Below are 13,645 nucleotides of genomic sequence, written 5' to 3'. Positions count from 1 at the left end.
CACTCACTACTGCAAGTGTTACGTGTAAACAAATTCACTTATTACACACCCGTTTAGATAGCATCTCCAGTAGGACACACACGCAAGCAGGTCGTTCATGGAAGTAATGGCAGTAATGATTTACAGTGGTGGCATGTCTGTTGGGTAGGATTGGACTGGTGCAAAATTCTCCAAGCTTAGGCTGTAGTATCTTGTAAAATGTGATGTATATTTGGAAATAGCATGGCTAGGATCCATTTGAGGAGCCTGGCTGGGCAACCGTGTCCTTAGAATGTTTAAAGATTTCTCCACAGTACTTCCGAAATCATCACAACTATAGACATGAAATGTAGTTACATATACATTTACCTTTAGTGATAATTTTCAAAATAGAGAGATATTGACTTAAGTGCTTTTTTGAGGAGAGTTACTTGGGAGATCAATACAGTAAGATTCCATTATAGTCTGGAAAAGAAGTCCATCTTAACACAGGAAACAGTAATCCATCAAACCAGTTTATGTTCTTTAGCTAAGCTTAGCAGCTAATATGGGAATAAACAAGACATTTCAGGAAGAGAATTCCATTTACAAAAACTATATATACAAACTCCATTCAATTATTTTCTCTCAAATCAATGTTTTATAACCAAAGGTTAGGCTTAATCTGAGCTCCTGCCAAATTGCTATGGATGGAAATTGTCAATGCTTGGTTGGGGTAGCAGGTGATTTGTCAAGGGGAAACTTAGTTTGGGAACAACAGATGAGAGTTTTCTCTCAAGAAAGGAGGTTACTTCTTAGGGGATAACTGTAGATAGACACTTTCACATGTCGGAGGTAGCTATAGAGGTTACTTCTTAGGGGATAACTGTAGATAGACACTTTCACATGTGGAGGTAGCTATAGAGGTTACTTCTTAGACAGGGGATAACTGTAGATAGACACTTTCACATGTGGAGGTAGCTATAGAGGTTACTTCTTAGACAGGGGATAACTGTAGATAGACACTTTCACATGTCGGAGGTAGCTATAGAGGTTACTCCATAGACAGGGGATAACTGTAGATAGACACTTTCACATGTGGAGGTAGCTATAGAGGTTACTTCTTAGACAGGGGATAACTGTAGATAGACACTTTCACATGTCGGAGGTAGCTATAGAGGTTACTCCATAGACAGGGGATAACTGTAGATAGACACTTTCACATGTGGAGGTAGCTATAGAGGTTACTTCTTAGACAGGGGATAACTGTAGATAGACACTTTCACATGTCGGAGGTAGCTATAGAGGTTACTCCATAGACAGGGGATAACTGTAGATAGACACTTTCACATGTGGAGGTAGCTATAGAGGTTACTTCTTAGACAGGGGATAACTGTAGATAGACACTTTCACATGTCGGAGGTAGCTATAGAGGTTACTCCATAGACAGGGGATAACTGTAGATAGACACTTTCACATGTGGAGGTAGCTATAGAGGTTACTTCTTAGACAGGGGATAACTGTAGATAGACACTTTCACATGTCGGAGGTAGCTATAGAGGTTACTCCATAGACAGGGGATAACTGTAGATAGACACTTTCACATGTGGAGGTAGCTATAGAGGTTACTTCTTAGACAGGGGATAACTGTAGATAGACACTTTCACATGTCGGAGGTAGCTATAGAGGTTACTCCATAGACAGGGGATAACTGTAGATAGACACTTTCACATGTGGAGGTAGCTATAGAGGTTACTTCTTAGACAGGGGATAACTGTAGATAGACACTTTCACATGTCGGAGGTAGCTATAGAGGTTACTCCATAGACAGGGGATAACTGTAGATAGACACTTTCACATGTGGAGGTAGCTATAGAGGTTACTTCTTAGACAGGGGATAACTGTAGATAGACACTTTCACATGTCGGAGGTAGCTATAGAGGTTACTCCATAGACAGGGGATAACTGTAGATAGACACTTTCACATGTGGAGGTAGCTATAGAGGTTACTTCTTAGACAGGGGATAACTGTAGATAGACACTTTCACATGTCGGAGGTAGCTATAGAGGTTACTCCATAGACAGGGGATAACTGTAGATAGACACTTTCACATGTGGAGGTAGCTATAGAGGTTACTTCTTAGACAGGGGATAACTGTAGATAGACACTTTCACATGTCGGAGGTAGCTATAGAGGTTACTCCATAGACAGGGGATAACTGTAGATAGACACTTTCACATGTGGAGGTAGCTATAGAGGTTACTTCTTAGACAGGGGATAACTGTAGATAGACACTTTCACATGTCGGAGGTAGCTATAGAGGTTACTCCATAGACAGGGGATAACTGTAGATAGACACTTTCACATGTGGAGGTAGCTATAGAGGTTACTTCTTAGACAGGGGATAACTGTAGATAGACACTTTCACATGTCGGAGGTAGCTATAGAGGTTACTCCATAGACAGGGGATAACTGTAGATAGACACTTTCACATGTGGAGGTAGCTATAGAGGTTACTTCTTATGGGGTAACTGTAGATAGACACTTTCACATGTCGGAGGTAGCTATAGAGGTTACTCCATAGACAGGGGATAACTGTAGATAGACACTTTCACATGTGGAGGTAGCTATAGGGGTTACTTCATAGACAGGGGATATCTGTAGATAGACACTTTCACATGTGGAGGCAGCTATAGAGGTTACTTCTTAGACTCACATGTGGAGGTAGCTATAGGGGTTACTTCATAGACAGGCGATATCTGTAGATAGACACTTTCACATGTGGAGGCAGCTATAGAGGTTACTTCTTAGACTCACACGTGGAGGTAGCTATAGAGGTTACTTCATAGACAGGGGAAATCTGTAGATAGACCCTTTCACATGTGGAGGTAGCTATAGAGGTTACTTTATAGACAGGGGAAATCTGTAGATAGACACTTTCACATGTGGAGGCAGCTATAGAGGTTACTTCTTAGACAGGAGATAACTGTAGATAGACACTTTCACATGTCGGAGGTAGCTATAGAGGTTACTTCTTAGACTCACATGTGGAGGTAGCTATAGAGGTTACTTCATAGACAGGGGAAATCTGTAGATAGACACTTTCACATGTGGAGGTAGCTATAGAGGTTACTTCTTAGACAGGAGATAACTGTAGATAGACACTTTCACATGTCGGAGGTAGCTATAGGGGTTACTTCTTAGACTCACATGTGGAGGTAGCTATAGGGGTTACTTCATAGACAGGGGAAATCTGTAGATAGACCCTTTCACATGTGGAGGTAGCTATAGAGGTTACTTCATAGACAGGGGAAATCTGTAGATAGACACTTTCACATGTGGAGGTAGCTATAGAGGTTACTTCATAGACAGGAGATAACTGTAAATAGACACTTTCACATTTCAGAGGTAGCTATTCTCTTAAGACAGGTATTATTTCAAGAAAGATGGTCTCTCAGGAAAGTATGATATAAAGATATGTGTTCTCAGGAAAGACTGCTATTAAGAAAATCTCAAGAAAAACAGCTCTAAAGAAAGATGTTCAGCTGCAAGGGAAGATGTTTTCTAAAGAAATACAGCTATAAACAAAGGTGGATCCCAAGAAAAAAGCAGTGTATAAGAAATGTTCTCTTTTATGACAGATGACCAAAAACAAGTAAGGGATTAGTTAGTTCCAAATGGTAGACAGTCTTTCAAAAAGGCAGATGATCTTCTGATAACTTCACTCAGCAGGGATGACACAAGGTACAGAGGTACATAGTGCCTGGGTTATATCGGAACACTACCAGTGTAATGTTAGTGCCTGGGTTATATTGGAACACTACCAGTGTAATGTTAGTGCCTTGGTTATTTCCTACACTACCAGTGTAATGTTAGTGCCTGGTTTATATCGGAACACTACCAGTGTAATGTTAGTGCCTGGGTTATTTCCGTCTCATCAACAACACTAAATTGTGAGGCCACAGCCACTAACACCTGAGGTGATTTCCACAGGTTCCATTGTGAGCCCAGAGCCACTACAACCTGAGGTGATTTCCACAGGTCCCATTGTGAGCCCACAGCCACTAAAACCTGAGGTGATTTCCACAGGTCCCATTGTGAGCCCACAGCCACTTCAACCTGAGGTGATTTACACAGGTTCCATTGTGAGCCCACAGCCACTAAAACCTGAGGTGATTTCCACAGGTCCCATTGTGAGCCCACAGCCACTATAACCTGAGGTGATTTCCACAGGTTCCATTGTGAGCCCACAGCCACTATAACTTGAGGTGATTTGCACAGGTTCCATTGTGAGCCCACAGCCACTATAACCTGAGTTGATTTCCTCAGGTTCCATTGTGAGCCCACAGCCACTAAAATCTGAGGTGATTTCCACAGGTTCCTTTGGGAGCCCAAAGCCACTAAAACCTGAGGTGATTTACACAGGTTCCATTGTGAGCCCCCAGCCACTATAACCTGTGGTGATTTCCACAGGTTCCGTTGTGAGCCCACAGCCACTAACACCTGAGGTTATTTACACAGGTTCCATTGTGAGCCCCCAGCCACTATAACCTGTGGTGATTTCCACAGGTTCCATTGTGAGCCCACAGCCACTATAACTTGAGGTGATTTACACAGGTTCCATTGTGAGCCCACAGCCACTAACACCTGAGGTGATTTACACAGGTTCCATTGTGAGCCCACAGCTACTAAAATCTGAGGTGATTTCCACAGGTTCCATTGTGACCCCACAGCCACTAAAACCTGAGGTGATTTCCACAGGTTCCATTGCGAGCCCACAGCCCCTAAATCCTGAGGTGATTTCCCCAGGTTCCTTGGTGAGCCCACAGCCACTAACACCTGAGGTGATTTACACAGGTTCCATTGTGAGCCCAAAGCCACTAAAACCTGAGTTGATTTCCACAGGTTCCTTTGTGAGCCCACAGCCACTATAACCTGAGGTGATTTCCACAGGTTCCATTGTGAGCCCACAGCCACTAAAACCTGAGTTGATTTCCACAGGTTCCATTGCGAGCCCACAGCCACTAAAACCTGAGGTGATTTCCACAGGTTCCAGACCCCCTATCTTCCTGTCTGAATAGTCCATCACCTTAGTTTGCTTCTCCTCAAACTGGATTGTTTGAACACCGGTCACATGACTAAAGATTGATTACAAGGCGATTCGGTTAAACTGGTATTGATGTGGTATGACAACATTGTGGTCTCCTGCCGTCAATCAGCCCTCACCTCTACCAGTTCATTGTCATGGCAACACAATTAATTGGATGGAGAAAACAACTTTTGGAAACATTATTTATATGGGTGATTTTATGTTAAAGGGACTTTACGGAATCCTTGTCCCGTAAATCATAAACTGGTGCCCTCATTCTGATTTAAACCACTGTAGTTTAGATTTCAACAGAATCGTTTCATTTAATTAACTGAGGTATCAGTTACATTTTTAAATTAGTTTAAGAAAATTGCTTAAAACAAGACTTCTTAATTGAAATAGATATCATTTCGCTTTCAGAATAATAACTCTGTTTTAAATTAGTGGAATTATCGATGACAACTCCGTTCTCAGAAATCTTTCGTTGCCTTAACACTTTCACCACTGTAGACCATAATGGACTCATCCAGATCAATGCATGGTAGATTCTACTAAAGTTACATAGGGGTGAAAGGGTTAAGCTTGTTTTTAAAGTCAATTCACTAAAGTGGTTAAAATAATTGTAGCACTAGGTCTGGTTGATACATTATGTAATACCATTCACAGACAATCCTGCTGAAGTCCTGATTTGATGCTGCAAGAAATCTGAAGAAAATTATTTCCATCCCATACCACCTCATAGAGCAATTGAAACAACTGAAACATTCAATGTGTTTCTGCATGAACCATATAAAGCACTTGTCATCCTTTTCCAGATATTTCCTCCATAATTTTCAATGGCAATCTGTAAGACTTGGAAATATTACCTCCACAGCATACCAATGTCATTTTACCTCCACAGCATACCAATGTCATTTTACCTTCACAGCATACAAATGTCATTTTACCCCCACAGCATACCAATGTCATTTTACACCCACAGCATACCAATGTCATTTTACCTCCACAGCATACCAATGTCATTTTACCCCCACAGCATACCAATGTCATTTTACCCCCACAGCATACCAATGTCATTTTACCTCCACAGCATACCAATGTCATTTTACCCCCACAGCATACCAATGTCATTTTACCCCCACAGCATACCAATGTCATTTTACCTCCACAGCATACCAATGTCATTTTACCCCCACAGCATACCAATGTCATTTTACCCCCACAGCATACCAATGTCATTTTACCTCCACAGCATACCAATGTCATTTTACCTCCACAGCATACCAATGTCATTTTACCCCCACAGCATACCAATGTCATTTTACCTCCACAGCATACCAATGTCATTTTACCTCCACAGCATACCAATGTCATTTTACCCCCACAGCATACCAATGTCATTTTACCTCCACAGCATACCAATGTCATTTTACCTCCACAGCATACCAATGTCATTTTACCCCCACAGCATACCAATGTCATTTTACCTCCACAGCATACCAATGTCATTTTACCTCCACAGCATACCAATGTCATTTTACCTCCACAGCATACCAATGTCATTTTACCTCCACAGCATACCAATGTCATTTTACCTCCACAGCATACCAATGTCATTTTACCTCCACAGCATACCAATGTCATTTTACCTCCACAGCATACCAATGTCATTTTACCTCCACAGCATACCAATGTCATTTTACCTCCACAGCATACCAATGTCATTTTACCTCCACAGCATACCAATGTCATTTTACCTCCACAGCATACCAATGTCATTTTACCTCCACAGCATACCAATGTCATTTTACCTCCACAGCATACCAATGTCATTTTACCTCCACAGCATACCAATGTCATTTTACCTCCACAGCATACCAATGTCATTTTACCTCCACAGCATACCAATGTCATTTTACCTCCACAGCATACCAATGTCATTTTACCTCCACAGCATACCAATGTCATTTTACCTCCACAGCATACAAATGTCATTTTACCCCCACAGCATACCAATGTCATTTTACCTCCACAGCATACCAATGTCATTTTACCCCCACAGCATACCAATGTCTTTTTACATCCACAGCATACCAATGTCATTTTACCTCCAGAGCATACCAATTTCATTTTTAAAGTTAGATTTCTGACTTCACTTGCTGGTGTTTTGGAGAAAGGACTGGGATATTGAGAATGGGAGATCTGTACTGACATTGGTGATTTAGCTGTTAAGTGGAACAGACTGGGTTATATGGGGCCATACAATACATATGTGTGATTATATATGATAACATTTGTGTTTACATATCATTACATGTGTGTTTACATATCATTACATGTGTGTTTACACATCACTACATATGTGTTTACATATCATTACATGTGTGTTTACATATCATTACATGTGTGTGTTTACATATCACTACATATGTGTTTACATATCATTACATATGTGATTACATATAATTACATGTGTGTTTACACATCACTACATATGTGTTTACATATCATTACATGTGTGTTTACATATCACAATGTGCGTGTGTTTGCATATCATTACATGTGTTTTTACATATCATTACATATGTCTGTTTACATATGTGTGATAGTATATCATTGTGGTTATGTCTCATTACATATTCGATTGACAGAAAATAAGTGACAACATGATGAATACTTATATGACCCACCACGGCCCATTTATGGAAAATTGATTACATTTACTGAAGGAAGGACTCAATAGTTTTCTCCCTCTCCCTGAACAAATTTATCTTTGCAAATTCCAATGGAACTAATTACATTTGTGCATGCTTCTGGACATTGCTATTGATTTTGTTTTCTTTTTCATATTAATTCCTCTTAAAAATTACATAGTGTCAGTTTGTTTACAGAATCTTTGTTGGTGATAATTTTATTTCATTGCCTGGAGGTGTGGTGTGTGTGTATCTCTAACGAGGTTAGTGTGAGAGGGTGTGTGTGTGTGTATCTCTAACGAGGTTAGTGTGAGAGTGTGTGTGTTTGTGTGTGTGTGTGTGTGTGTGTGTATCTCTGACAAGGTTATTTGGAGGTGTGTGTGTGTATCTCTGACAAGGTTAGTCGGAAAGTTTGTGTGTGTGTGTCTGACGAGGTTAGTCAGAGGTGTGTGTGGTTGTCTCTTACGAGGTTAAGTGGAGAGGGTGTGTGTGTGTCTCTGATAAGGTTAGTCGGAAAGGTTGTGTGTGTGTGTCTGACGAGGTTAGTCAGAGGTGTGTGTGGTTGTCTCTTATAAGGTTAGTCGGAGAGGGTGTGTGTGTGTCTCTGACTAGGTTATGCCGGGGTGTGTGTGCATCTCTGACAAGTGTTAGTCGGAGAGGGTGTGTGTGTGTCTCTGACTAGGTTATGCAGAGGTGTGTGTGTGCATCTCTGACTAGGTTATGCGGAGGTGTGTGTGTGCATCTCTGACAAGGTTAGTCGGAGAGGGTGTGTGAATGTATCTCTGACGAGGTTAGTCGGATAGGGTGTGTGTGTGTATCTCTGACGAGGGTTAGTCGGAGAGGGGGTGTGTGTGTGTATCTCTGACGAGGTTAGTCGGAGAGGGTGTGTGTGTGTCTCTGACTAGGTTATGCGGAGGTGTGTGTGTATCTCTGACAAGGGTTAGTGGGAGAGGATGTGTGTGTGTCTCTGACTAGGTTAACTGGGTTATGCAGAGGTGTGTGTGTGCATCTCTGACTAGGTTATGCGGAGGTGTGTGTGTGCATCTCTGACAAGGTAAGTCGGAGAGGGTGTGTGAATGTATCTCTGACGAGGTTAGTCGGATAGGGTGTGTGTATCTCTGACGAGGGTTAGTCGGAGAGGGTGTGTGTGTGTGTATCTCTGACGAGGTTAGTCAGAGAGGGTGTGAGTGTGTATCTCTGAAGAGGTTAGTCGGAGAGGGTGTGTGTGTATCTCTGAAGAGGTTAGTCGAAGAGGGTGTGTGTGTATCTCTGATGAGGTTAGTCGGAAAGGGTGTGTGTGTGTTTCTGATGAGGTTATTTGGAGGTGTGTGTGTGTTTCTGACAAGGTTAGTCGGAGAGGGTGTGTGTGTGTTTCTGACGAGGTTAGTCGGAGAGGGTGTGTGTGTGTCCCTGACTAGGTTATGCGGAGGTGTGTGTGTGTGTCTCTGACAAGGGTTAGTTGTAGTGGGTGTGTGGGTGTATCTCCGACGAGGTTTTTTGGATGGTGTGTGTGTACATCTCTGACGAGGTCATGCGGAGGTGTGTGTGGTTGTCTCTTACAAGGTGTAGTGTGCGGGGAGGGGCAAGGGGGTGGGGGTGAGTGAGGGTTGACTCTTAGAAGCGAAGGTTAAATATTTGTCTAGTTCAATACAGGCCAAGTCTGGGAACAAGTACATTCATTCACAGATATCTTACATTTACAATCATGAAATGAATATATAATATTTATCTTTGTAAAATGTTACAATATGTAATTTTTGTCTATTTTAATTAATTTTTAAAAACATTTAATGAGAGCATGGATGTGTTGTATAGAACTGTAGGTTTTCTGACAGCTTGGTTAGGTTTGACTGTATTACTTGTATCTTTTCTGTTTTCAGTTCAAAATTTTACTTGTGATTACTCCAGCTCACATGAAAGCTACCCCAGAGTCTGAGAAAATCACAACAAGTCCATTTGGAGGTAAGATATTTGTGAAACAACCTTGTCATGCTTTTTGCCTTGCAAATGCAGCCCATCCTTCCCTTGCCATGACCACAGTGTCATTAAAGGTTGGAATGAATCACATTGACAACAGGATTTAGATTGGAATATCATATCCTATCTGTTAGATCATATGACCAGTCTATGACAGCGCTGGAGGAGATACATGCTCTTTTGTGACTATATTTGGTTAAAAAAAACACTTTTCAATCTGATGTTACTTGTAGGCTTTGTGAGTTTTTACATGACAATAGAAGTTACATCATAAAATATTGTGTTCCAAAGTAAAGATGTCATTTTAAGGCTTTTAGCTTTTATGATAGATGCTGTGTCAACATGTCAAAATCAACAGAAGTGCTTGACAGATGATGTGGTTCTGGAGGATTGGTATAACAGTTGTATAGCTACTCTGATGTTACTTTGACAACTAATGGTGTTACCATGACAACTAGTGGTGACTGATGTTACTTTGACAAATATGGTGTTACCATGACAACAAATGGTGACTGATGTTACTTTGACAACTAATGGTAATGGTGTTACCATGACAACTAGTGGTGCTGTGTTAGTGGTGACTGATGTTACTTTGGCAACTAATGGTGTTACCATGACAACTAGTGGTGACTGATGTTACGTTGACAAATATGGTGTTACCATGACAACAAATGGGGACTGATGTTACTTTGACAACTAATGGTAATGGTGTTACCATGACAACTAGTGGTGCTGTGTTAGTGGTGACTGATGTCAATATGACAACTAGTGGTGTTACCATGACAACTAGTGGTGCTGTGTTAGTGGTGACTGATGTTACTATGACCACTAGTGGTGTTACCCTGACAACTAGTGGTGCTGTGTAAGTTATGCCAGATGTCACTATGACAACTAGTGGTGTTACCCTGACAACTAATGGTGATGTGTTAGTGGTGACTGATGTTACTTTGACAACTAATGGTGTTACCATGACAACTAGTGGTGCTGTGTTAGTGGTGACTGATGTTACTATGACCAGTAGTGGTGTTACCCTGACAACTAGTGGTGATGTGTTAGTGGTGACTTATGTTACCCTGACAACTAGAGGTGATATGTTAGTGGTGACTTATGTTACCTTGACAACTAGTGATGATGTGTTAGTGGTGACCTATGTTACCCTGACAACTAGTGGTGATGTGTTAGTGGTGACTTATGTTACCTTGACAACTAGTGATGATGTGTTAGTGGTGACTAATGTTACCTTGACAACTAGTGATGATGTGTTAGTGGTGACTTATGTTACCCTGACAACTAGTGATTCTGTGTTATTGGTGACTGATGTTACCCTGACAACTAGTGATGATGTGTTAGTGGTGACTTATGTTACCCTGACAACAAGTGGTGATGTGTTAGTGGTGACTGATGTTACCCTGACAACTAGTGATGATGTGTTAGTGGAGACTGATGTTACCCTGACAACTAGTGGTGATGTGTTAGTGGTGACTGATATTACCCTGACAACTAATGGTGATGTGTTTGTGGTGACTGATGTTACCCTGACAACTAGTGATGATGTGTTAGTGGTAACTTATGTTTCCCTGACAACTAGTGGTGATGTGTTAGTGGTGACTGATGTTACCCTGACAACTAATGGTGATGTGTTTGTGGTGACTGATGTTACCCTGACAACTAAAGGTGATGTGTTAGTGGTGACTGATGTTACCCTGACAACTAGTGGTGATGTGTTAATGGTGACTGATGTTACCCTGACAACTAGTGATGATTTGTTAGTGGTAACTTATGTTTCCCTGACAACTAGTGGTGATGTGTTAGTGGTGACTTATGCTACCCTGAAAACTAGTGGTGATGTGTTAGTGGAGACTGATGTTACCCTGACAACTAATGGTGATGTGTTTGTTGTGACTGATGTTACCCTGACAACTAAAGGTGATGTGTTAGTGGTGACTGACGTTGCCCTGACAACTAGTGGTGATGTGTTAGTGGTGACTGATGTTACCCTGAAAACTAATGGTGATGTGTTAGTGGTGACTTATGTTATCCTGACAACTAGTGGTGATATGTTAGTGGTGACGTATGTTATCCTGACAACTAATGGTGATGTGTTTGTGGTGACTGATGTTACCCTGACAACTAAAGGAGATGTGTTAGTGGTGACTGATGTTACCCTGACAACCAGTGGTGATGTGTTAGTGGTGACTTATGTTACCCTGACAACTAGTGATTCTGTGTTATTGGTGACTGATGTTACCCTGACAACTAGTGATGATTTGTTAGTGGTAACTTATGTTTCCCTGACAACTAGTGGTGATGTGTTAGTGGTGACTTATGTTACCTTGACAACTAACGGTGATGTGTTAGTGGTGACTGATGTTACCCTGAAAACTAATGGTGATGTGTTAGTGGTGACTTATGTTATCCTGACAACTAATGGTGATGTGGTTGTGGTGACTTATGTTACCCTGACAACTAATGTTGATGTGTTAGTGGTGACTGATGTTACCCTGACAACCAGTGGTGATGTGTTAGTGGTGACTTATGTTACCCTGACAACTAGTGATTCTGTGTTATTGGTGACTGATGTTACCCTGACAACTAGTGATGATTTGTTAGTGGTAACTTATGTTTCCCTGACAACTAGTGGTGATGTGTTAGTGGTGACTGATGTTACCCTGAAAACTAATGGTGATGTGTTAGTGGTGACTTATGTTATCCTGACAACTAATGGTGATGTGTGTGTGGTGACTTATGTTACCCTGACAACTAATGTTGATGTGTTTGTGGTGACTTATGTTACCCTGACAACTAATTGGGATGTGTTAGTGGTGACTGATGTTACCCTGACAGCTAGTGGTGATGTGTTAGTGGTGACTGATGTTACCCTGAAAACTAATGGTGATGTGTTAGTGGTGACTTATGTTATCCTGACAACTAATGGTGATATGTTAGTGGGGACTTATGTTACCTTGACAACTAACGGTGATGTGTTAGTGGTGACTGATGTTACCCTGACAACTAGTTGTGATGTGTTAGTGGTGACTGATGTTACCCTGACAGCTAGTGGTGATGTGTTAGTGGTGACTGATGTTACCCTGACAACCAGTGGTGATGTGTTAGTGGTGACTTATGTTACCCTGACAACTAGTGGTGATGTGTTAGTGGTGACTGATGTTACCCTGACAACTAGTTGTGATATGTTAGTGGTGACTTATGTTACCCTGACAACTAGTGTTGCTGTGTCACTGATGACTGATACTTCAACCTAGAAACCTGACAAGTACCCAGCAGTAATCCAACACACCTCCACAGACATACAAGATTTAATTCAAAATGTCAATTATAGATATATAGCTGGAATCCATTCTGAATTATTCATTATATGAACAAAAAAACAAGATTGAAAGCCTGAATGCGAGCTACTTGGATGTCTTTGTATATCCATGCCTTATGTCCACCTCAATTATTTTTTTCAAAATTGTTTTCTGAGATGTATGCCCTTAAGATAATCTCTGTGAATAAACATCTTTCTTAAAGTATTGGAATTTCCTGTCATCTGAAAAATGTTGCCAACTAACGTGGTCACATGCCTGAGGAATATTCAGTCCAATTATGTAGAGCTGTTCAAAGTGCCTCAGTAAGAAAGGTAGCTCCAAGTTCTGTGAGTGGAAATACAAAACTGTGAATACAAATCTGGGACACAATATCCTGTCTCAGCCTCACAGATGTATTTGTCTTATATTTGTCACAGATTGCTGTGTTTTTTGGTAAAGTTTTGATATTCTGGTAATCAACAGTTGTTTGAGAAATTCACAGACACAGTAGGAACGGGAGCTTTATCAAGATTGATGTCAACAGTCACTTTCCTAAGTATTTTTGTCAAGATAAGGGAACCTAGCCCTTCCTCATCCTGAAGGTTGCCTCAACAAAATA

General features: G+C 41.1%; 2 protein-coding genes across 3 annotated transcripts in view; one reads left to right on the top strand and one right to left on the bottom strand.

Annotated features, from left to right (window-relative positions):
* The window catches only part of LOC110455079, a 6,055-nt gene extending 730 nt beyond the window's left edge, over positions 1-5,325 (bottom strand). The window contains exons 1-3 of the mRNA XM_021505011.1: positions 5,287-5,325; positions 4,547-4,990; positions 3,861-4,462 (exon numbers count right to left, since the gene is read on the bottom strand). Of these exons, the coding sequence (XP_021360686.1) occupies positions 3,861-4,462; positions 4,547-4,990; positions 5,287-5,325 (1,085 nt within the window). The remainder of the gene's footprint in view (positions 1-3,860; positions 4,463-4,546; positions 4,991-5,286) is intronic.
* Positions 1-13,645, top strand: part of LOC110455210 (proto-oncogene tyrosine-protein kinase ROS-like) — a 134,706-nt gene that overhangs the window by 14,647 nt on the left and 106,414 nt on the right. For both annotated transcript variants that reach the window (XM_021505201.1, XM_021505194.1), the window contains exon 3: positions 9,622-9,703. In XM_021505201.1, the coding sequence (XP_021360876.1) occupies positions 9,655-9,703 (49 nt within the window). In that variant the 5' untranslated portion in view covers positions 9,622-9,654. The remainder of the gene's footprint in view (positions 1-9,621; positions 9,704-13,645) is intronic.

This window comes from Mizuhopecten yessoensis, unplaced genomic scaffold (assembly GCF_002113885.1).
Source record: "Mizuhopecten yessoensis strain PY_sf001 unplaced genomic scaffold, ASM211388v2 scaffold921, whole genome shotgun sequence".
Classification (NCBI taxonomy): Eukaryota; Metazoa; Mollusca; class Bivalvia; order Pectinida; family Pectinidae; genus Mizuhopecten; species Mizuhopecten yessoensis.
This window is presented reverse-complemented; position numbering and strand designations above follow the sequence as displayed.